The sequence below is a fragment of the Monodon monoceros genome, unplaced genomic scaffold (genome assembly GCF_005190385.1).
Source record: "Monodon monoceros isolate NGI ecotype Baffin Bay Population unplaced genomic scaffold, NGI_Narwhal_1 Super_Scaffold_9, whole genome shotgun sequence".
Lineage (NCBI taxonomy): Eukaryota > Metazoa > Chordata > Mammalia > Artiodactyla > Monodontidae > Monodon > Monodon monoceros.
In genome coordinates this window covers 16,192,016-16,214,701 of record NW_021703786.1, presented here as the reverse complement: position 1 = coordinate 16,214,701, position 22,686 = coordinate 16,192,016, and the positions used below count along the sequence as shown (strand labels likewise).

The 22,686-nt window shown below is 55.2% G+C and overlaps 1 protein-coding gene across 6 annotated transcripts in view; it reads left to right on the top strand.

Moving 5' to 3' along the window:
* The first annotated feature begins 10,149 nt into the window (after positions 1-10,149).
* Positions 10,150-22,686, top strand: part of STAC2 (SH3 and cysteine rich domain 2) — a 13,771-nt gene continuing 1,234 nt past the window's right edge. The window contains exons 1-13 of one of the 6 annotated variants that reach the window (XR_003791818.1): positions 10,150-10,204; positions 10,367-10,506; positions 17,336-17,642; positions 17,980-18,077; positions 18,256-18,346; positions 19,752-19,867; positions 19,963-20,035; positions 20,128-20,189; positions 20,267-20,343; positions 20,657-20,754; positions 21,119-21,170; positions 21,517-21,654; positions 22,357-22,686. The exon at positions 22,357-22,686 is cut by the window's right edge and continues 1,234 nt beyond it. Coding sequence is in view for 5 of the 6 variants with exons in the window: in XM_029210737.1 (XP_029066570.1) it covers positions 10,417-10,506; positions 17,336-17,642; positions 17,980-18,077; positions 18,256-18,346; positions 19,752-19,867; positions 19,963-20,035; positions 20,128-20,189; positions 20,657-20,754; positions 21,119-21,170; positions 21,517-21,774 (1,245 nt within the window). In the remaining variant the exon portion in view is untranslated. Of the gene's footprint in view, positions 10,205-10,366; positions 10,507-17,335; positions 17,643-17,979; positions 18,078-18,255; positions 18,347-19,751; positions 19,868-19,962; positions 20,036-20,127; positions 20,190-20,266; positions 20,344-20,656; positions 20,755-21,118; positions 21,171-21,516; positions 22,260-22,356 lie in introns of those variants that run through there. The other 5 variants (XM_029210740.1, XM_029210739.1, XM_029210742.1 and 2 more) reach the window with 5 other exon arrangements.

Below are 22,686 nucleotides of genomic sequence, written 5' to 3'. Positions count from 1 at the left end.
ACCTCATGTGACCCTACCTATCTAGGCTTTGTGATTCTGGGGACCTTCCTTGCAGGGAGAGGGAAAACCAAAGAGTATGCCCCCACACACAATGGGCAGGGTACCTCCAGGTACCTTGGCCCTTGGTCTTCTCTCATGAAGCCAGACAAAAGGAGGAAAAGGGGATGGGAACCTTCCTGACAATGGGGGCCAAAGAAACCTGAGTCCCCAAGGTCTGCAGTAAGACCCCCAAGACTTCAAGACTCACCCATTGCCCAAAGCTGGATCCAAGGTCAGGAGGTCCCCCATGGGACCCTGCAAGGTTGGACAGAGCAAGATCCCAGGAAGGCCAGGGGAAGGGGAGTAGGAGGGGTCCAGAGGGGGGGCTTGGCCCTGGCCTCGGGGGAGCAGGGTGTAGGGGTGACAGTGGGGCAGAGGGGATGGGCAGGTGGGGGGGCGGGGCTTGTTATGCTTGCTATGGAGGATGGAGGTGGAAAAGGTGGAGGCTGGCACGGGCCCCCTTCGAGGACACCAGTGGAGGGGACTCCAGCTCCATAAGCCAGTCCCACCCCCTACACCGCCCCCCAGCCTGTCCTCTACCTCCAAAGCCGTCTGTACCCTCCCCCTTCCCCCTCTGAGCGCCCCCTCTCTCCTACTCATATTTTTAAAAAATATTTATTTATTTATTTGGCTGCACCGGGTCTTAGCTGTGGCGTGCGGGATCTTCTTTGCTGGCAGGCGGGATCTTTAGTTGTGGCATGCGCACTCTTACTTGCGGCACGTGGGATCTAGTTCCCTGACCAGGGATCGAACCCGAGCCTGCTGCACTGGGATCGCGGAATCTTAGCCACTGGACCACCAGGGAAGTCCCACCTCTCCTTTACTCTTGCTGCTACTCCCTCCTTCCGCCCATCTCAGAGTCTCTGGGCTTCTGTCCCCAAACAGGTGTCGCTGGGCCTGTTACTGGTTTTCCTTGGCTCTGTCTCTCCAAGGAAAGAAGCCAGGCTTGAGGCAGACAGAACCTGGTCACTCAGAGCCCCCACCAGACCCGTTCGCTGTACCTCCCGGGCCAGCACAGCACAGGGTATAAACAGCCCATCCTCAGGCCCAGAGAGGCCTCAGGATATTTCTGGTCCAGGCTCCCCACTCTCAGAGGAGTCTCAGGCTCTGGGTGGTCTGAGGCCCCCACGAGGCAGGGACACATTTCTGAACCTACTTTCCTCATCGGTAAAATAGGATCAAGGCCTCCCTCCCACTCAGCGTGGCAGTGAGGATCCAAGGAAGTTCTGTGGAGTTGCACCCTATCCCAGTGTTTAACCCTCAGGAGCTTCCCTTGGGGTAGCGAGGACACCACTGAGGGCCCCAGCCTCCTTGGCGGTGTCCCTCGCTAGTTCTGGAGGTACAGACATGACTGTCCCAGAAACTTCCCCCAAATGCTCTATCATTTTCATATCATACCCCAAATGCTCTATCATTTTCTAGGCCATGGCATAACACGATCCTAATAATACCCTCGGGGTTCCCTAAGCCAAGGAAGTAAGTTTTTAACTGTCAAAATTGCTGAGAAATAAGTCAGTGTCTTTCTCCTCTAACCAAAATGTATCGTTTTGTTTTGTCTTCTATCCCAGGCAACATTCCAACCCGGAGATTTGGAGAGTGAAGCCTACCACTCCCACAGAGAAACAGAGGCTGAGGGGATTGTTCCTCATTCATTCAACAAAATGTTATTGAGTGCCTACTATGTACCGGGCTCTCTCTCCCTCCCTCCCTCCCTCCCTCACTGGTGTGTGGGACCTGGGGCAGGGTACCTGGGTGGGTGGAATCCTAACCTATCCAGGGCTCAGGCACCGCTGTTACCCCTACATTAGTGGTCAAAAGGTCTGGGCACTGAGTTCCAGGGAAATGATTTGTATTTTTTTATCTTTTTTAAATTGGAGTATAATTGCTTTAGAATGTTGTGTTAGTTTCTGCTGTACAATGAAGTGAATCAGCTACTATATGTATACATATATCCCCTCCCTCTTGGATCTCCCTCCCACCCTACCCCCAGCCCTTCCCACCCATCTAGGTCATCACAGAGCACCGAGCTGGGCTCTCTGTGCTATATAGCAGGTTCCCACTAGCTATCTATTTTACACATGGTAGTGTATACAGGCCAATCCTAATCTCCCAATTCGTCCCACCCTCCCATTCCCTAAAAGGAATGGATGAGAGCACGATTTTTCAGACACACACGCACACACGCAGGAAGCTGGCAATACCATATGGCAATCCCTGTGTGCTCTGTGTGTCTGTGTACACGAATGCCCCCACCCTAGGAGGGTGGTCCTTTTTTCCAGCAAGCTGTCTCCGAGGCCTCTGGGTGTGCAGCTCCACAGGGCACCGCACTAAACAACGCACCCCTAGAGTTCGAGGATGCACGGGCCTGGCTCTCAGCCTCCAATCTTTTATTCCTGAGAGTCCCTCTCACCACCAGTAAGTCTCACCTTGGAAAGGTACTCTGTTCACACTTCAGACTTACTGCCTCCTTCTTAAAACCCTTCCTGCAACCCAGCCAGTTGGCATTTATGTTCCCCATGTCCCTCCTCTGCCCTTCACCAAATTCCTTCACAGCAGTCGTCTGATGTGCAATTTATTCTTAATGTACTTTGTCTAATGTTTGTTTTCCCATCAGAGTGGAAGCCCCTTGAGGGTAGGGACTAAGAGGTAAACATACCTCTCGATAGACCCCGAGTGCAAGCACAACTAGGTGGATTTAGGCAAGTAACTTAGCCTTTCTGAGCTTCGCGCTGCAACTATAAAAAGGGGATGGTGGGCTTCCCCGGTGGCGCAGTGGTTGAGAGTCCGCCTGCCGATGCAGGGGACGCGGGTTTGTGCCCTGGTCTGGGAGGATCCCACGTGCCGCGGAGCGGCTGGGCCCGTGAGCCATGGCCGCTAAGCCTGTGCGTCCGGAGCCTGTGCTCCTCAACGGGAGAGGCCACAACAGTGAGAGGCCCGTACTGCAAAAAAAAAAAAAAAAGGTGGGGGGGATGGTGAGAACCTCTGCCCCACAGGGCTGGATAATAATGAATGAGATAATGAGCCCTCTGTAAATGTAGGTGTCTTTTTCTCTACGTATCTCCAGTGCCTAGTACATCATACAGGTTTATTTATTTAACACTTAAAAGTGTAGGTTTATTTATATAACACTTATAAATGTAGAGGGTCTTCTTATCTAGCCAGCAGTTCTTCAGTGCTCACTCAGTATGACTCCAGAGTGCTTTTCAGTCTATCTTCTAAGACAGATGCTATTTTTTTTCTATTATTCTATTATCACCGCCCCCCTCATTATACAGATGGTGAAACTGAGGCTCCGAGAGGTTAAGTAACCATCTCAAGGTCACACAGCTAAGAGAAGACACAGCCAGGGTTTGAACCCAGGCCACCGGGTTACAGTCCTTGCTCCTAATGACTGCACTATGACCACTCTGCTGGACAAATGTGTGTGGAATTCTGAAATTAACCAGGCAACAGTCCAACCTGGGGAGCTGGAGAATGAGGTCTACCACACCTCCCCCAAAGAAAGAGGGGCTGATGGGGGGCAGTGTTCATCGTTCATGCATTCATTTATTTAACAGCTCCCAAAGAAGTATCAGACCCCGGAACCTGGATGGCAGGGACCCCTGGCCTTTCTGAGCTTCGGCCTCTTCAACTGCAAAATGGGGAAAAATACTTTCTGTTCCAGTCCTGGGCTGTGAGCCCTGAGGATGAGTAAATATGAATGACAGTGGCTGGTCTGCTGTGGTTTTGATAGATGGGGGCGGCGGGGTATTAATAACGGCAGGAGGAGCAGGAAATGGGATTTTTGTCTTCTCAAGGATGACTATGACTTGACAATTCCCTTGGGATGAGCAGCAGTGGAGACTGCAGGAGGGAATTCCCTGGCGGTCCAGTGGTTAGGACTCTGCACTTTTACTGCCGAGGTCCTGGGTTCAATCCCTGGTCGGGAAAATAAGATCCCACAAGCCGCATGACAAAAAAAAAAAAAGGCATTGCAGGCAAGGGAAGCAGCTTTTCAGGGGTGTGCGATCCTCCAGGTCCCACTGCACGTTACAACCACCCCTTGAAGTAAGAAGGTCCCCAGTTACAGTCTATGCAATTTGTCCAAGGTTATTAGCTAGTGAGGGTGGGCTGGAACCTGAGTCACCTCACTGCCATGCACCCAGACCAAGACACAGGACTCCTTCCAGGCCATCCCTGCAATGAAGCCTTTGGCCAGAAGACCCTGAGCCCACTACTCTGGCTCTGTTTCCACGTGGCTGCCCTTGGAGCCAGAGGGATCTTCCTAAGACACAGGAGTGACCATACCATAATCACTTGCAGTGCTTTTCTCAAGCTGGGCTATGGAAACACCTGGGTAACCATGCCCACATTCCAGGGCATCTGTGGCACACCATAGTTGGTGCTTAAAATCATTTGCTGGTTTATTTATATAACAGAGAGGTTAAGTAACTATCTCAAGGTCACACAGCTAAGAGAAGACACAGCCAGGGTTTGAACCCAGGCCACCGGGTTACAGTCCTTGGACTCAATGATATGAGTATAGATATTCTTGGACTCAAACGCAAGGCTTGCACAAACATTTAATATAGAGACTTGTTTTTATTTATTTATTTTATTTATTATTATTATTTTTTGCAGTACGCGGGCCTCTCACTGTCGTGGCCTCTCCCGTTGCGGGGCACAGCCTCCGGACGCGCAGGCTCAGCGGCCATGGCTCACGGGCCCAGCCGCTCCGCGGCATGTGGGATCTCCCCGGACCGGGGCACGAACCCGCGTCCCCTGCATCGGCAGGCGGACTCTCAACCACTGCGCCACTAGGGCCCTAGAGACATGTTTTTAAATTCCTTTCAAGTTCTGAGTGAACCACTTTGCCTACCTGCCCCCCGCCCCGCATGCCTCCATGGTACCCCTGGATGGTTCACCTGGGTTCCAATGAGCGAGTTTGAGAAGCCCTTTTGTGCAGGAAAACGCATCTCCCTGGCCCAGCATCCAAGGCTGTTTGTCCACCTTTTTCTGCCTTTCCCTGTCACCACTCCCTCTCTCCCTTGCTTACCGGCAACTTCCAGAACAGTCTTTTCTGTTTCACACCTCTGTGCCTTTGCCCAGGCTGTTGCATCTGCCTAGAATACTCTGGCCCCTCTGCCTTCTAGTCCCCTTGATGGCCTCTGTCAACTCAGCTGAAGGCGCATCTCTGTCCCCGCTGCTTCCTACCCCAACCCAAGTCTGCTCAGAGGGATCCTCTGGGCAGGAGGGCACTCTCTGGGTCAGGATTTACAGGAGGGCCTCAAATGCAGGAAACTGGCACCCCGGGTGCCCAGAGCCTCTCTAGGCACTTAGTAGGACCACATGGTTTAGATGTCTCAAATGTAGACCCTCAAAGGCCCCACCTACACACTCCTCCCTGGAAGACATCCAACGTTGTTTTCTGTGTAGTCTGCAGAGGGCAGTGTGGACCCAGGCTGGCCCCAGGATCCCCAGCTGCTGTTTCCACTGGGTCTAGACTCTCCCAGCCAGAAAACCTCTCCCCAGGAGGAGTTAACAAGCTGAATCCCAAAGGAGGAGTTACAGGCAGGCTCCATCCTCCCTGCCTCGACATCTCTTTGGCATCATCACCCTCACGCTTCTCCCACTTAGTAAACCAGTCACCCTCACCCTTAACACCCAGATCCAGTTGCTTCCAGACTTCATCCTCCCTCTTTTCCACCAGCTCTCAGCAGCACCCTGCAGCCCAGTCTGTGCCCAGGGCCCCTCTGCAGCCAAAGATCCTCCTTTAAGAGTTTGGGGGCCCTCAGTGCTCATATCTCTAAAATTCTAACCCCTAACAGCCCCATCCCATCCACTGGGCTCCACCTCCTTGCTCACCCCAAAGTGATGACATTGCTGTTACCTTGGTAACAGATGCTTTGTGGGTGGGTATGGGGAATGGACCAGGGAAAGAAAGGGGTGGCTTCAGGACACTATCAGAGGCATGGGAGATTGGGGTGGGCAAACTGGCATAGGGCCTGGGGAGGGGCAGCCAGGGGCTGTGACCCCCTCCACAGGCTGCTGTCATCCCTATGTCCCCAGCCTCAAGGGGAAAAGAAATAGAATAGAAGGGGACATCTTTGTGGAAAGAGAGGTTTTCTTACTGAGAGAAAGGGAAACATCCCCAAAACCATTATCCCCCTCCCATGGAAACAAGTCTCCTGGACAGCCTCGACTTGGCAGGGTAGGGAGAGGGGTGCACACACTGGAGCCCATGTTGTTCCCCTCCAGGGAGCCTGGGGCACAGAGAGAGGGAACAGCTCACCCAGGGCGTGTTAGGGACAGCGCCACAGGCAGTGGGAAGGTGGCTCTATGCCAGTGTCCCAAGCTCCAAGGGTTGTTGGCAGCAGGGGGTGGAGGGGCCCTTCTCCAGCCTCTGGGGACCTGGCTGTCGCAGATGCCACAGCCAGGAAGTATGTCAGGCACTTGCATAAGAGCCTTCTATATTTCTGTAAAATCATAGTTACCGATGCCTGCCGTGGGCCCTAGCTCATTAGAGCGGTATCTGCCTCTGAGGCCCTGGGGTGGGCTGGCAGAGGGACGTAGGGGAGACTGGGCAAGGCCAGACCTTTCACTGTGTTCTCGGCATTCCCAGCCCCACTGAGGCTGGGTCCTCTTCTTCTCCCCAGCTGGGAGACGAGAGCCCAGACTTGACCTCAACCATGATGAACCCCCTACCCTAGGAGCCCCGATTCTAAAGCTGGAGGGAGAGGCCAGCCACCCATGTGCTCAGCTTGGGCTGTCCTTGGTAACTCATGGGGGCAGAGGCCACAGCAGGGAGGGGCTTGAACTGAAGGTGTTTGTGGGAGAAAATAGGTCAGTCCTTATGGCAGAGGCAATCCCTCACATTGGAGAATCTCAACACCTTAGTGGAGGGGCCCTGGGTCATTTAGGCCAGAGGTTCTTAATCTTTTGGGGACCTAAGATTCTCGGAGGAGCAGACGATAGCTCTGGACTCTCCCCCAGAAAATGCTTATCCTCCAAAATTTGATACAGCTTCAAGCGGTTCACGAACTCCCTGAAACTTACCTACAAGCCCAAGGTTAAGAATCCTTAAAAAAATTTTTTTTAATATTTATTTATTTATATACTTATTTTGGCTGCACCGGGTCTTAGTTGCAGAACGAGGGATCTTCGTTGCAGCACGCAGGCTCTTAGTTGCGGCATGCATGTGGGATCTAGTTCCCCAACCAGGGATTGAACCCGGGCCCCCTGCATCGGGAGTGCAGAGTCTTACCCACTGGACCACCAGGGAAGTCTTAAGATTCCTTAATATTTTTTAAAAATAAAATAATAATAACAACTATTTATCATGCACTTACTCTGTCCAGCTCTTTACATATGTTAACTCATTTAATCCTCAAAAGAACACTAAGAGATATACAATTATTGCCCCCATTTAATCCAACTCCATTTCAAACTAATCTAGTCCAGTTCTGCCAGTCAGAAGACAAGGAAACCAAAGACCCTCCAGAGACGGATAGCTCTCTTCCCAAGGTCACAGAGCAGGAAAAAAGGGCAGACCAGGATGAGGACCAGGTGCTCTTAATGTGCTGGATATCGTGCCATATGCAGATTTGAAGCCATCTGTCCATCCCTCCATCCATCCCTCTGTCCCCAGGCTCCCGAGAGCCCAGCGCCCATGCTCATTCACTCAGCTCTCCTAGTAAGAGGCCCCCTGGTAGTTCTATTATGACGTCTGGTCTGAGAGCCCTTCTGAGAGTACGGCTGCCACATCCTCCTGGACCACCTTGCCACTTGCTCTGACAACCCCTCCTTTCTGCCCTCCAAATCTAAGATGTTCCTCCCAGAGAAGCTAGCCCAGTTGCTCCTGCCCCATCTCTGAGCCACTGCAGTGGGAATTGTTGGCACTGAGACAGTGACTCAGACTTAGATCATTAAAGACCGCTCTGAAACAGGAAGGCCACAGGCCGGAAAGGACATCCAGAGGTCATGGGGTCCAGCCCCCTGCCTCCTCCACAGCTGCCCCACCTCAGATTTCTAAAACCCAGACCAGTTGGGCTCCAGGGCCCACCGACTTCCCTGCCTTGCCCCACTGATTCCCCTGGGAATTCTTTCCCACGTCTAGTCAGAGTCTCCTGGGTCAATTCTCTCATGGAGTAGCAGGCTGCAAGCAGCCGAGGAAAGCGAGGGAAGGAAGCTGTTCTTCTCTCTACCTCATAAAAAGACCTCGGAAGAGACAAATCTCCCAGAAGAAAGGAGAGAAAGAAGAATATGAACTTTCTGTGCCTGTCTTCTCGGGGCTAAGGGGTGTACTACACTGTCTCATTCATTCTCCCGGGAGTGAGGTAGGCACAGTCTCCATTCTGCTGATGAAGAAATCAAGGTTCTAAAAGTTACCTACCCAGGGTCAAGTGAATTAGTGACTACACAGGTACTGGACTCGAAGGAACCCAGAGCCTCTTCTCTTTGGAGGGAAACAGGGATACCTCCCCGCAGGAGGCCTCACAAACACAGACGAAGCCCCTGTTTGCTCCAGTCCAGGACAGGTAGAGATAGAGGGCTGATGACCCCATCTCAGGTGCTCCAAGCATTTCTAAGTCTGAGTTGCCTAGGGAGGGGTCGTTGGGCTGACCTGTGCTGGGCAGGAGGGAGGAGGGTGGCCCTCAGAGGGGAGCAGTAGGTTATGAATGGGCCTTTGGGGAAACTGGTCTGAGGGCCGAGGCCAGGTTCTATTCAAACTCCTTTCAGGAAAGCTAGCACTCAGAGAGTCTGCAGTGTGTGGATCTGGAGGGGGAGGGGACTAAGCCCCCACTACCACAGACCCTCCCGTCCACCCTTGTCCTAATTCTGCCAGTGGCAAATAAATCTCTATTCCTGGACGCAGTAACCTGAGCAGTGCTCCACCGGTGAGCTCATCCCCAGGAGGAGACAGATGGCATGAATGGCTAGGTGCATGGGGGGAGGGCGGGCGGTGGAGGGAACACTAGGTTCAGCCCCTCCTCCAGGGCTGGCATAAAGGCAGGACCCTCTTGAGTGCCACCCACCCCTCATCTCATCATCCACAGCACATGAGGAGGAAGGAGACTTAGACCCAGAAGTCTCTCCACCCACACCCAGGGAAGGATTCTCTCAACCTCCAACCTACCTCCATTTTCTTGGATAGGCCCAGAGGTGAAGCTAGACCTTTTGATCAGGACCAGAAGAGGCAGGAGGAGAGGTAGGGGAAGTTCGGGAAATAGCAGGTAGGTGACATGCATTAGCTTCAGGCCAAGTGGACAGAGGACACCTTGGAGGGCAAGAAACCTCTTCCCCCTCACCTCTCCCTACCCCCATCTAACTCCATTTGTGGTAGGATCTTTAGGAGGGGGCATGTCTTGGAGCGGTTTGGGGACCTCAAGTGTGGGGACTGAGGCCTCTTCTCTGCTGAAGTCCAGGCAACAAGACTGGAAAACAATATAGTTGTCCTGCTTTCCAGGACAGGGCTGGCCTTTGACACATGATGTTCATTTGTCCATTCCCTGCTGAGGAAACCCCTACATAGTCCGAGGAGAGACACATTTGGGGAGAGTGTCTCCAGGGCAGAGAGACATCCAGTTAATTGGGTGGAAGTGTCCCCATTCTTCACGTCGCTATCAGGAAGTCCTACCTTTATCTCACTTTCAGCTATCCTTCTGCAGATCCAACCTATTTCTATTCCCCCCCAACCCTTCCAGACTCGAATATGATCTCCTGAGGCTTCCTTCAACCTTGTCACGCCCCCAATTCCGGTTTTTTCAGGTAAAACTGCGCCCTCCACTTCTTTACCCTCCAAGCCCCTCCCCATCTTGTCAAGCCCCCCCCCCAGGCTCCGCCCAGCTCGCCCTCCTGGCCACCGCGGCTGCCAATAGCTGAGAACCTTATTTGCATAGAGGCGCTGGGGAGCTGCGGAGGGAAAGGGGAGGGACCAGGCGACCTCCTAAATCAAAGTTGGGAGGCGAGGACTGGGCGGAGGGGGTGCCCGGCTGGGGCCGGCGGGGGGAGGGGAAGGGGAGGGGGTGGCGGGGCGGACGTAGAGGACAGCGAAGCCTGCCGGACACTGACAGCTCTATCGCTCCCTCCCTCGGCTCATCTCCGAGTCCCCACTTCCCTCCTCCCCTCGCTCGGAGCAGCATCCTTGGTCCTCACTTCTGGGGTCGTCCTGCTCCCGCGGCTCCGTGTAATTACCTCCTCTCACCCACGAACCCGGGAACTTTCTCCGCCAGCACCCGGGAGTGTGTGGGGGGGGTGCTTTGCCTGGGCGGGTTTCTCCTGGGGTTCGTTGGGGGGCAGTCTCTAGAGAAGGGCTTCAGGGTCCCACAGAGACGCCTGCGACCCTCAGCCTGCCTCCAGCCGGGCTGCCGTCGGGTCTCGGCACCCTCTCGCCTAACCATGACCGAAATGAGCGAGAAGGAGAACGAACCGGATGACGCGGCCACCCACACCCCCCCGGGGACCGTCTCTGCCCTCCAGGAAACCAAGGTAACTCGGGAGGCGCGAGGCCTGGACCCCTGCCCAGTGTGCCCCCAGCCCGGGCGCCCTCCTCCCGATGCGGTTGCCACTGTGGCCTCGGGTGCCCTGGGGTCACAGTAGCGGGGCCCGTGTGGTCCCTAACGCTCCGCGCGGCGACCCGGGGGCAGTGGGTTCGTGACGAGGGGACACAAGGAGCCCCCATCACACAAGCACGACACGCCCTTGCGCGCGTGATGAGCGGACGCTCCACCGCGACCCTCCAGGGAGATTGTATGTAACTCGGGTTTGTTGGAGGGAGTCGGCGCAGCGAAGGCGGAGGCAGTGTGTAGCGGTGTGTAGCGGGTGTGGGCTGGTATACTCGCCCGCGTGTGCGTGCGAGGCGCACCCCTCCCGTGTCCGCCAGGTCTCTGTCTGTCCCTCTCTCTTTGCCTGTGTCTCTCTGAAAATGTCTCTACAACCTGTTTGTCTCTGTCTTGGTATCTCTCTGTGTGCGTCTCTCTCGGGTCCTCTCGGCGTCTCTGTGTGTTTATTTCTGAGTCTCTCTAGATGTCTCTCTCTGACCCGCCGCAGTCCTGCATTCGCTCCCTCCCAACCGGGTTAGGCTCGGGATCGTGAGGCCGCGGCCGGGGGCTGCGCAGCTTCTGAGTTCGCGCTGGGGGCTGCTGCGGCGCGGGCCATCACTGGCGGGGACCCGGGGACTGTTGTTGCGGCTCCGGATGAGAAAGACAGGCAGCCCACGCCAGCGGGCCGTGTGCCGGGGAGGGGGGCGGGGAGCTGATAGAAACAAAAAGGGAAGTCATCATAATTAATGAATGTCATAATTAACCCTAATTATGTATGATTGCTACTCCTGCGGGAGTCACAATGAATAAATTATTCCCCAAGGAAGTCAGGCGGAGCCCAGACTCCTGGCGCTGAAGGCGGTGGGGTGGGGGAGAGCACTGCTCACATTCAACCCCAGCCCCACGCCTCTATTCTGCCTGCTCCCTCCCCGAGTTCTAGGTGCTGACCCGCAAGAAGTTCTGCAGGAAGCGACCTGAGCGGGGGACCTGGGGATGGGGAGAGAAGAAGGGGCAGTGCTCTCTCTGCCCACCCCCCACCCCCCCAGATTTCAGGCCCAGACTACTCTCTCCCTTTCCACCCTGGTAAATTGTTCCCACCCGGCTTCTGTTACTCAGATGAGGAGGGGGGCAGCCAGGACCAGAAATGGGTGGGGTCTTTGGCTCCCCCTGGTATCACTGGCTCATCTATAGCTCTTTCCAATGCCCATCTTCCTCCTAATTCTGTCTTGACCGCCCCCAGGATATGAGGTTAATTCAAGGTCAAGGTCTTCAAGGGAGTGACCAAGGGAAGATGAGTAGGACCAGAGTGGCTGGTGTCTGGCTGAGGCACCCCAGGTAGGCTCCCCATGCCTAAACCAAAGCGACCCAGTGGGTCTCCACAGCCAAGTCTTCAGATTCACACTTGACCTTCTCCTGCTCCCTTCTGAGAACTAGACCTTGGGCTCTCAGACCACAGAGTTACCTCCCCCTCAGAGAGCCAAGTCTACTGGGAAAGGAATGAGGTGTTGGGGGGCAGAATATTGCTTGGAATATTTGTGACAGCTTCTTTCAAGCAGAAGATCCCCATCCTGAGGGAACTGAGCCCCATCCTGAGTCCCAGCGCCCCTGAGCTTCACAGCTGCCTTCTAGTCACCCTGGACAGACACATACAAACTCCTTGCTTGCTTCCCAGGGGATTGAGGGCCTCCCAGGTCCTGCCCTGATTCCCACACCACGGCCTGGCCACTCAGCCCCCTCCTTAAGAGTTCTCCAGAGCAGGCAGGAGGGCTGGGCAGTGCTGCCTCAGCGGTCAGCAGGCTGCAGGCTCAGCTGTGTGGGGAGGGGTGGTCAGGGCCTGGCAGGTCTGTACCTCCTTCCTCCCAGCCCAGGGACTGTCCCATGCCATCACCTCTGGGTCTGAGCCATGGAGATCTGAGGAGCAGGGAAGGAATGGGAGTGTACACCTGACCTGGTCCCTCTGTGCCAGGCCAGTTGGAGCCCTGCCCCTTTGCCGCCCTCCCCTGTACCTCATTTATGAAGGACTCAGTAATAACAACACAAGCTGGATTGCAGGTCTGGGGGAAGGTACTCAGGAGGGCAGAGGTGGGCAGAGAGAGGATTCAGAACACTTGCCAGCCTCCTTCCATTCCCCCACCTCAACTTGTCCCAAAGTAGCTTCTGTCTTCAGACTGTAGAGGTGGAGAAGAGGAAGGGAGAGGGTCGGTGCTGCCCACCCAGCTCAGCCTGAGGCAGGTACAACAGAGGTGGCTGGTGTACTTGTCTTCATTAGGCAGTGAAGTCAACAGTCCAGACCTATTCATCAGTGTTGGGGCTCCCTGGGGATTTCTTGCCAGCCCAAGTCCAGCCTCCTGCTCACCCTAAAGTCGGGTATCACTCCGGCACCCAAGCTACTCAGCCACCCTCCTAGTGTCAGCATCGCCCTCTCTGGGTCCCCGTCCCATCCTACTACATAGGGCCTGCCATCACCCCCTTTGGTGCCATCTTTGGAAAGACCCTGCCATGCCAGCTCTGCCATCTGAGTCAGCTTGTGTCACATCTGCCACCACCCTCTGCCAGCTGCCTAGTGCCATTTCAGGAGCTGGCAGGAACTGAGGAAGGAAAGGACTGTCCAGGGTGTGGAGAGGTGGGGAGGAGGCAGGCAGGCCAGGTCCTGCCTCCAGGAGGGGATTCAGAATAACAGGTCTGATGGTCCAGGCTCCAAGCCAGACAAGCTCCTGGTGCTTTGGGAGGGAATGGGGTCCAGGTGGGCCAGCTTGCCAGGGTATATGGTGACTTCTTCTCACGCCAGGGAATGGGTCCTGGGACAGTGGGGGCACCAAAAAGATAGAGGGTGGGGAGGTAGAGAAAGGTCTTCTCTGGGAACTAGGAGTCCCAGGAATGGAAATACCTGGCCAGGCTGAGCCCAAATGAGGTTTGGATGGCCAAGCCAGATGTCTCTGGTGTGGGCAGGCATTAAGCCATTTGGCAGAGATGCCGTCATCTGCCCTCCAGCCGCAGCCCTTGACATCTGCCAGCCACCCCAGGTGGCATTCCTTCCCACTTCTCCACCCTCCTGGGATCTGGGGCAGAGTTGGGGCTGCCCTGGTGGTAGGGAACATTCTGTTCCAGAGGCTTTTGGTACCCTGCAGAGGTGGCTCTTGGCACTGAGGCCAGGCGGGGACCAGGAAAGGCCACAGGCTGGAGAGTAGGGAGGCTTGAAATCTCATCCTGTGAGGATTGCTTTGGAAATAATGGCCTCAGGAGGGGGGAACATCATTGATGTCTTCAAATATTTGAAGAACTGATGTGTGTAAGCGGGAGTATCCCTTCCTGGAGCCAAGGGAGGGACAAGGGCCGATAGGCAGGGAGGCAGGTTTCAGCTCTAAATAGGGAAGCACTTTCCAGCGATTGCAGCTGCCCAAAGATGGAATGACTGTCCCAAGAGAGGATGGGCTTGCCGTCACAAGAGGTGACCAACGGAGTCAGACAATAATTCAGAGGGGACATGGCCAGAGCAGTGCGGGGTGGGGACTGCTCTATGTGCCCAGTCTTTCAAGTCCCTTCTAACCCTACATTTCATGACAAGCCCATGGCACAACTGAGGGCCAGAGCTGAGGGCCAAGGCAGGGTGCTCCTGGTCACTTGGGCTCAATAGCCAAAGCCACTGGTTCAAGTCCCGGCTCTGCTACTTAGCAGCTGCGGACTCATGATGAGTGAGTGATTTAACCCCCTCAGCTCCTCACCTGCAAAGTGGGCCAATAATTGTCACCACCTCAGTGGGTAGTGCCAGGGTTGATGAGATTCTGCATATCAATTCCAGGACTCTGACAACGACAGTCCCTCATTATGTTCATAAGTTTAGGTCTTGCTTTGGGGACTTGAGCCTGTATTGCTTAGAGAGCATCTAACCCTGACTTGGAGGTGGGGAAACTGAAGCTTAGAGAGAGAGGAAGTGAAGTAACTTGCCTTCAGGCAGCAGATTGCGTTCTGCCCCCACCCCCCCAGCACATCCTCCCAGAGACCTCCTGTGCTCTGTGCCCACGGCCCCTGTGCAGAGCAGTGGGTGGTTCACCCGCCCCTCTGGGCCTGTCAGAGCCCCGAGAGCCACATAGAACATATTCGTGTTCTAATTAATTGTCCCTCTGGGCCTCGACCTCTGCCCCAATGCCCAGGCAGCTGGGGCCCGGGGCCCTGCTTCTCAGAGACACACAAAGAAGCCCACAGTGCTGCCCAGGAAGCTGGATTTGGAAGGAGCTGAGCAACTCAGCATGCCAGTCCCCCTAGGGCTCTGGCCTTTCAGCTGGCATACCGGGGCCCGCCTTTTGCCCAAACATTTCCCCCTCTGCTTTCCCCTCTGTCATGTGGCCTGCTGGCTTCCCTAGGGCTAGAGGGGCCACCACTTCCATTCCCTTGGCACACAGGCTGCCTGGTGTCCCAGCTGGGAACCCTGGCCAAGTCTCCCTGCCTAGAGCCAGGCCTCTGCCCCCCACCTCCACCCGTTTCTTTTTTTAACTGGTAGAAAGGAATGGGAGGGGTAAGGGCTTTCAACAGGAGGGGAGTAGGGCAGGGGTCTGGCTAGAGAGGTCCACATCTCACTCCGGGTAGAATAAGGGTGTGTTTGGGTGAGCAATGGGAATAACTCTGGCCTCACCGCAGAATCCACCGTGCACTCCAGAACACCTGCTCCGTTTAGGATTCCAGCCACTTGCTCATCATTTATTCCACAAACATTGACTGAGCACCCACTATGTGCTGAGGCCCATTATGGGGATTTGAAGCAACTTCCCCCGCCCTCCAGGGGCTCACAGCCTCCCGGAGGAGTGAGAAGTAAATGACAACATAAGCCTGATCGGAGCTATCATGGAAGCCCATCCAGATGCAGCCAACCAGAGGAGGGAGTGGTCCCACTGAAAGGAATTTCCGCAGAAGAAGAGACAGCTTCCCAGAGAAGGAAGAATCACAGGAAACCCTGAAGAAGAAAGCGGGAAATAACTGGATAAGGCAAAGAGGACAAACATGTAAAAAGCTCAGAGGCATGAAACATGGATGAGTTCAAGTCCTCACATTTGGGCTCAGGTGGAGGGCCTGGGGTGGAAGGGCAGGTTTGGCCAAGTTGCAGTTTCATGGCTGGGACAGGGGCCTTGGCTGGGTCCTGAGGAGCCATGAAAGGTTTTTTGCGGAGTCAGGGATCACCTCCCTGGCAGGTGCATGGAGAACAGGTGGGGATGGGCAAGGTGGAGGCAAAGAGCTATGGCCCTGAACCTGACAGGGTGCTGGAACCTGAACCAGGGCAGGGCTCTGGGGTGCTGAGGTGTTACAGGGGATGAACTGGAGAGGTGTTCTGGAGGGAGAATCAGCCCTGAGGATGAGGGTCCAGGGTGACCACTCCCCCACTCCCTGTTCAAGGACCGAGGACCTGGTGTGTTTTGGCCCCCAAAGTATTATTTTGTTAAGTCGAGTAAATGGTACATCCATTCAGTGAAATTCCTGTGCAGCCGTACAAAAAGAATGGTGAAACTCTTTGTGTATTTGTATGGAATGATTTCCAAGAAAAACGCAAGGCACGGGAGAAATAGTATACTACCATTTCTGCAAATTAAAAAGGAAATAAAACCTCTTGAATTTGTTTCTATCCAATTTCACATAAAGTTCTAGATTTCTTAACTGACTTTTTTTTTTTTGGCTGCACGCAGCATGTGGATCTTCCTGTGCCCCCTGCAATGGAAGCACAGAGTCTTAACCACTGAACCACCAGGAAGTCCCTCTTAACTGACTTTAAATTTCATAAGTTCATGAAATGGATTAATATTTTTTATTAAAAAATTACTTTTATAAACAAAAAGTCTAGGGGTGGGGTAGGGAGGGGGGGAGGGAGATGCAAGAGGGAGGAGATATGGGGATATATGTATATGTATAGCTGATTCACTTTGTTATACAGCAGAAACTAACACACCATTGTAAAGCAATTATACTCCAATAAAGATGTTAAAAAAAAAAAAAAAAAAGTCTAGGGACTTCCCACGTGGCTCAGTGGTTGAGATTCCGCACTCCCAATGCAGGGGGCCCGGGTTCGATCCCTGGTCAGGGAACTAGATCCCACATGCATGCTGCAACTAAGAGTTCACATGCTGCAACTAAGGAGCCCATGTGCCGCAACTAAGGAGCTGGTGAGCTGCAACTAAGGAAACCGCCTGCCACAACTAAGACCCAATGCAACCAAATAAATAATTTTTTTTTTTTTTTTGCGGTACGTGGACCTCTCACTGTTGTGGCCTCTCCCGTTGTGGAGCACAGGCTCCGGACGTGCAGGCTCAGCGGCCATGTTTCATGGGCCCAGCTGCTCCACGGCATGTGGGATCCTCCCTGACCGGGGCACGAACCTGTGTCTCCTGCATCGGCAGGCGGACTCTCAACCACTGTGCCACCAGGGAAGCCCCATAAATATTTTTAAAAAACAAAGTCTAGATTTCTTTTTGAAAATTGAGAAACCTGGCAACGCTGGGCTGCCCCTACAGACTAGCTCAACTGGCTGAAGGAGACCAGCAGCTACTCGCTGACTGTCCAGTCCCCACCACACCTAATTAGGTGCCTGCCCAGCCAGAGCTCCTTTGCTCGAGGAGGTTCCCTGCCTGGCTCTTGTGGGCACCTGGGATGGTGACCTGCCTTCTGGGACTTGGCAGCCTCTTTCTCAGTACTTCATCTCACCTCTGGCTCTCAGCCTTCAGGCTGCTGCTGGCCAAGGAGAGATCCCGGGGAGCCAGTCCCCTCCAGGCTCACAGCCCCTTTTCCTCTCTCAGCTCCAGAGGTTCAAGCGCTCACTTTCCCTCAAGAACATCCTCCGAAGTAAGAGCATGGAGAACTTCTTCTTTCGCTCGGGGTCTGAGCCCAAATGCCCCACCGAGGTGCTGCTGACGCCCCCGACCCCGCTGCCACCTCCCTCCCCACCACCAGCGTCTGCAGACTGGGACCTACATACCCCAGCCCTGTCCCCCTGCCCGATCTCACGCCCCCTGGCACCACTCAAACCAGTGAGGCTGCACAGCTTCCAGGAACACGTCTTCAAGCGAGCCAGCCCCTGTGAGCTGTGCCAACAGTTCATTGTGGGTAGGTGCCTGGGTGGCAACAGAAGGGGTCGGGGTGAGTGTGGGTGTGGCCCATGGACCTGACTGCCTGATGCTGGGCTGCTGCTAAACCTAACTGTGCCCCTCCCTCTGGGAGGACACATAAGCACCCTTGGGGGTGGGTGGGGACCCAGTGTTGCTGTGTTTACTAACAGCTCAGGTTCCACCCTGACTGTGTGGAGGTCGGAGCTAGGCCCCAGGCTGGCATGAGGATGCCCAGTCCCTTGCTCCCTCATGCCCTAACCTGCCTCCTTTGCTCCTTGCCCTTCGATGTAGCCTCTCTTGACCACCCCCTCTTGCCAAACCCAAATTCTTCCCAGGAAACTCCAAGCAGGGTTTGCGGTGTAAGACATGCAAAGTCAGCGTCCACCTCTGGTGCTCCGAGGAGATCTCCCACCAGCAATGCCCAGGCAAGACGGTGAGTGGGAACCACACAGAGATGGCTGGCTGATGCTCCCAGGCCTGGCATGTGGGGGAATGAGTGCCCTGCAGGGCTGGTTCCTCATGTGGGATGGTGCTTGGGCTTGGGGAAGGCCAAATTCTCAAGGGGCTGTGACCTCCCTGTGCCCTCTCTCTGCCCCACCCCCCCGCCACAGTCCTCCTCCTTCCGCTGCAACTTCAGCTCCCCGCTCCTGGTGCATGAGCCGCCACCAGCCTGTGCCATGAGCAAGGAGTCCCCACCCACTGGTGAGTGTCCACTGTTGCCCCTGATCCCACTGTGGTGTGATGAGAGACCCATGCACTCCTCAGATGAGCACCTGAGTCACACTGGCACTGCCCGTTCTTGGCACTACTACCACTCCCTTCTTTTGTTTTTAGACTTCTTCTTCTTCTTTTTGTTTGTTTGTTTTGGTTTTCTTCCCCACTTCCCTTCTTTGAATGCTGCTGTCCTGAATGTAGAGTTCATTCATTCATTCACCCATCCTTCAACAAACACTTTATTGAACACCTACTAAGTGCCAGGCACTGTGCTAGACATGGGAACACAGCCCTGAAGAAGGTGGAGCTCATGGTCTAGTAAGGGAGCTAGACATGAAATAAATAATCACATAAATCATCAATTAACCATCATTTGGTGAATGCCTGAAACAGAAGGATAGGGAATAAAGAGAGGATAAAGTCGGCACCGACCTCATCCACAGAGGCAAAGAAGGCATCCGGGAGACTTGAAAGATAGGGAATTAGTCTGAGGATCTGGGGAAGACCAGTGTGGACAGGAGGCAGGCCAGAGGTAGGGAGAGGCAGAGAGTTAAAGAAAGGATAATGAGGATGGGACCGAGGGAGTCAGAGTAAAAGGGTGAGATGGGACCCTGGGTGCAGGGCCTCGGGGTCCATTTTAAGAGTGTTCTTTGGACTTTATTCTTTATTTTTTTTAATTGAAGTATAGTTGATTTACAATGTTGTGTTAATTTCTGCTGTACAGCAAAGTGATTCAGTTATACATATATATATTCTTTTTCATATTCTTTTCCATTATGGTTTATCACAGGATATTGAATATAGTTCCCTGTGCTCTACAGTAGGACCTTGGTGTTTATCCATTCTGTGTATAAACAGTTTGCATCTGCTAATCCCAAACTCCCAATCCATCCCTCCCCCACCCCGCCTCCCCCTTGGTAACCACAGGTCTTTGGACTTTATTATAAGGTCAATTTTTGTGTTTTTACAAGAGCATTCTGGCTACTGTGTGGGTTGGAGAGGCTGGACTGGAAGCAGGGAGACCAGTTGGGAGGCCATGATGGTTGCCAGGAAAGAGTTTGGTAGCTTGGACCAGGCTGGTAGCAGTGGAGATGGAGAGAAGTGAGCAGATTCTAGAAATGTTTGGGAGGTAGGACGAGGTTATGGAGTGAACACAGGCAGTGAGGCGGGCAAGGGGTCCCGGATGCTCCAGGTTTGTGCCTGGGCACCGTGGGAGGACACGGAGCTCTCATACCGTGAGGGAGACCTGGGAGGGGCAGGTGGGAGGAGTGCAGATTTCAGTTTAGGGCCGGCTGAGCGGGACAGCCAGCAGGGCAGCCAGGGCTGAGATGCAGGACTTCAAGGCAGAGCGAGGCTGGCAGCAGGGTGCCCGGCCTTGATGGTGAGTCCTCAGTAGGGGCCAGCGGGAAGGTGGACCCCGTCTATGAGACCCTGCGCTATGGAACCTCCTTGGCCCTGATGAACCGCTCCAGCTTCAGCAGCACCTCTGAGTCCCCCACACGGAGCTTGGTAGGTATGGGGAGCACCAAAGGGGAGCCTCGGGAGCAGAGGTCTCAGAGGGTGGGGGGTCCAGGGGTTGAGCCCTCCCCTCTCTGTGTCCCTAGAGCGAGCGGGATGAGCTGATTGAGGACGGGGAAGGCAGCATCCGCAGCTCAGAGGAGGGCCCTGGCGACAGCGGTGAGTGGGACTGGGGACCAGGGGCAGGAATGGAGCACAGTGTGGGCCGCTGCCTGCTGCCTCACACCCTCGCCCCACCCTGGCATCTCCAGTATTCACAGCCCCGGCCGAGAGCGAAGGGTCAGGACCAGAGGAGAAGAGCCCTGGACAGCAGGTGAGGCTGGGCTGGCAGTGAGCCCCAGGCAGGCCAGGTGGGAAGGGGCTGTTCTTCTCCTTGTCACTGATCCCTAGGTGGATGACAGCGTGCTGAGTGGGAGTATCCCTGTTCCATCATTTATCCTCAGTCTACAGGGATGGGCAATGCCGGGGTGAGTAGGCCCGGGAGGCAGGGGTGTTACCACTCCACTGACCCAGTGCCTACTGTGTCCACTCCTACTGCCCCAAGGGTGGGCAGTTCTAGGGTGCAGCAGGTGGAGGAGCATCCCTCTTCTCCATCCCTGGCCCAGTCCCTTCAGGGGTGTGTAAGCACGGCAGATAGGACAGTCTTCACCTCCCCTGTCATTGACCCAGGAGCGCTGTGCCCCATCTCCTAGCCCCCAGGGTAGGCAAGGTCAGGGCAAGGGGAGAGTAGGTGGAATAAGAAAGGTGTCCCCCCCACAATGACCCAGAGCTTTTCCACAGGCCCCCAGGCCCCTTCTACGGAAGGATGTGGGGCCCATGTACTCCTACGTCGCGCTCTACAAGTTTCTGCCCCAGGAAAACAACGACCTGGCTTTGCAGTAAGTCCTCCAGTGGCCCAGTCCCCGCCCCGGGCAGCTGCCTGGCTCCAACCTCAGGGCTCTGTGCTCCCAGACCTTCAGGAACCTCCTCCTGGCACACTTGAGGCTACTGAGCCCAAAGAGGAGACAGAGGTGCCAGAGTCCAAGAGGGATTGGTGCTAATGTCATGTTTCCTGTCCCCTGCCCGGCCTCTGTCCTGGAGAGTGTCTGCCATACCTGTAGTCACTCAGGGTCCTCCAAGGGCATCGAGAACTCTCCCCCAGCTGAGGGGGGCATGCAGGGGATCTGGGGGCCTAGGACTGTTGGGATGCAGAGTGGGAGGGTCCCTCCTGCCCCATGTGCTACCTCCACTCTCTCATCCCAGGCCTGGAGACCGGATCATGCTGGTGGATGACTCTAACGAGGACTGGTGGAAGGTGGCTTGGCAGGGTGGGGAGCGGAGGGTGGGGGGTGGTAGGTACGTCACTAGCCCGCACCCTCAGAGAACACAGCCCCAAAGACCTCCTCTCCTTCCTCCACCGGCCCTAGCCAGGCCTAGGCCCACCCTCAGGTCTTACTCTCGCTTTGCCCCTCCCCGCCCCAGCCTTGTTCCTCCATCCACCTTGTGCCCTTTCCAGCCCAGAAGCCACCCGACTAGGGGCTCAAATACAGAGAAGCCAAATCTGGAGGATGACAGCATTGGCTCTGAGTGGGCATTAGGTCTAGAGAAAGCAGTGGGGGTCAGGGGGTGGCACGAGTGTTTATTGCCAGCCTCATCCCCAGGGCAAGATCGGCGACCGGGTTGGCTTCTTCCCAGCCAATTTTGTGCAGCGGGTGAGGCCAGGCGAGAACGTTTGGCGCTGCCGCCAACCCTTCTCCGGGAACAAGGAACAGGGCTACATGAGCCTCAAGGAGAGCCAGGTGAGGGCCTGGGCCCTGCATGGCTGGAGAGGTGGGCGTGGGAGAGAGGCGGCAGGGGTGTGGGCGAGGGCCCTGGAGGAGGATGCTTGCAGCCTGGCAGCAGGAGAGAAGGCAGGCTAGAAGCAGTGGGACTGGGAAGTTCCCTGGTGGCCTAGTGATTAGGAGTCTGGGCTTTCACTACCGTGGCCGGGTTCAATCCCTAGTCCGGGAACTGAAATTCCCGTTAAAAAAAAAAAAAAAAAAAGCAGCAGTGGGACTGCAGGGCTCTCCTGTCCTCCCCTCTGGGAACTGGGGCTGGCAGCTAACACAGGCAGAGGGCTGAGTTATGTTAGAGAGTCGGGGCAGGAACACTGGATTAGGAGTCTAGAGGCTCGGGTTTGAATGCTGGCTCTGCCTTTGGGTTCTTGTTAACCATGGGCAAGTCCTTTTCCCCCTGTTACCTCCTCTGTGAAATGGTAGTTTGTCAGGGGCATTAGACCAGCTGATCTCAAAGGTCAGACCCGAAGTGATGCTCTGTGTCTGCTGACTGCCTGGTCTTGCACCCTGTACTCTCCTGGGATCTGCTCCCATCACCCGGGCTCCAACCACATCTGATGCTGGTCCCGTCATCCCCTGGGATGGACCGCCTGGGAGCCACCAGCAGGACTTGGGGCCAGGGATGCAGGCAGTGCCAAGCCTCAGCTTCATGTCTCTTCCGCTCAGATCTGTGTGGGCGTGGGCAGGAGCAAGGATGCTGATGGCTTCATCCGCGTCAGCAGCGGCAAGAAGCGGGGTCTGGTGCCAGCCAACGTCCTGACCGAGATCTGAGAAGAGCCAAGAGAACCCGGAAGCCACCCCTGCCTGTGCCCGGCCCTTGCTTCTGGCCCCAGGAGGGGAGCAGGCATCTGCCCACACTCTCTCTCCCTCTGCCCTTCTCCTAGGGGCCAGTCACCATGGCTTGGGAGGCTTCTGCACTGAGGAGGGTTTTATTTCATGGGTCCTGAGGTGCCCTGAGGAGGCTGCTGCTCTGAGACTTGGAGGTGGGGAGGAGGA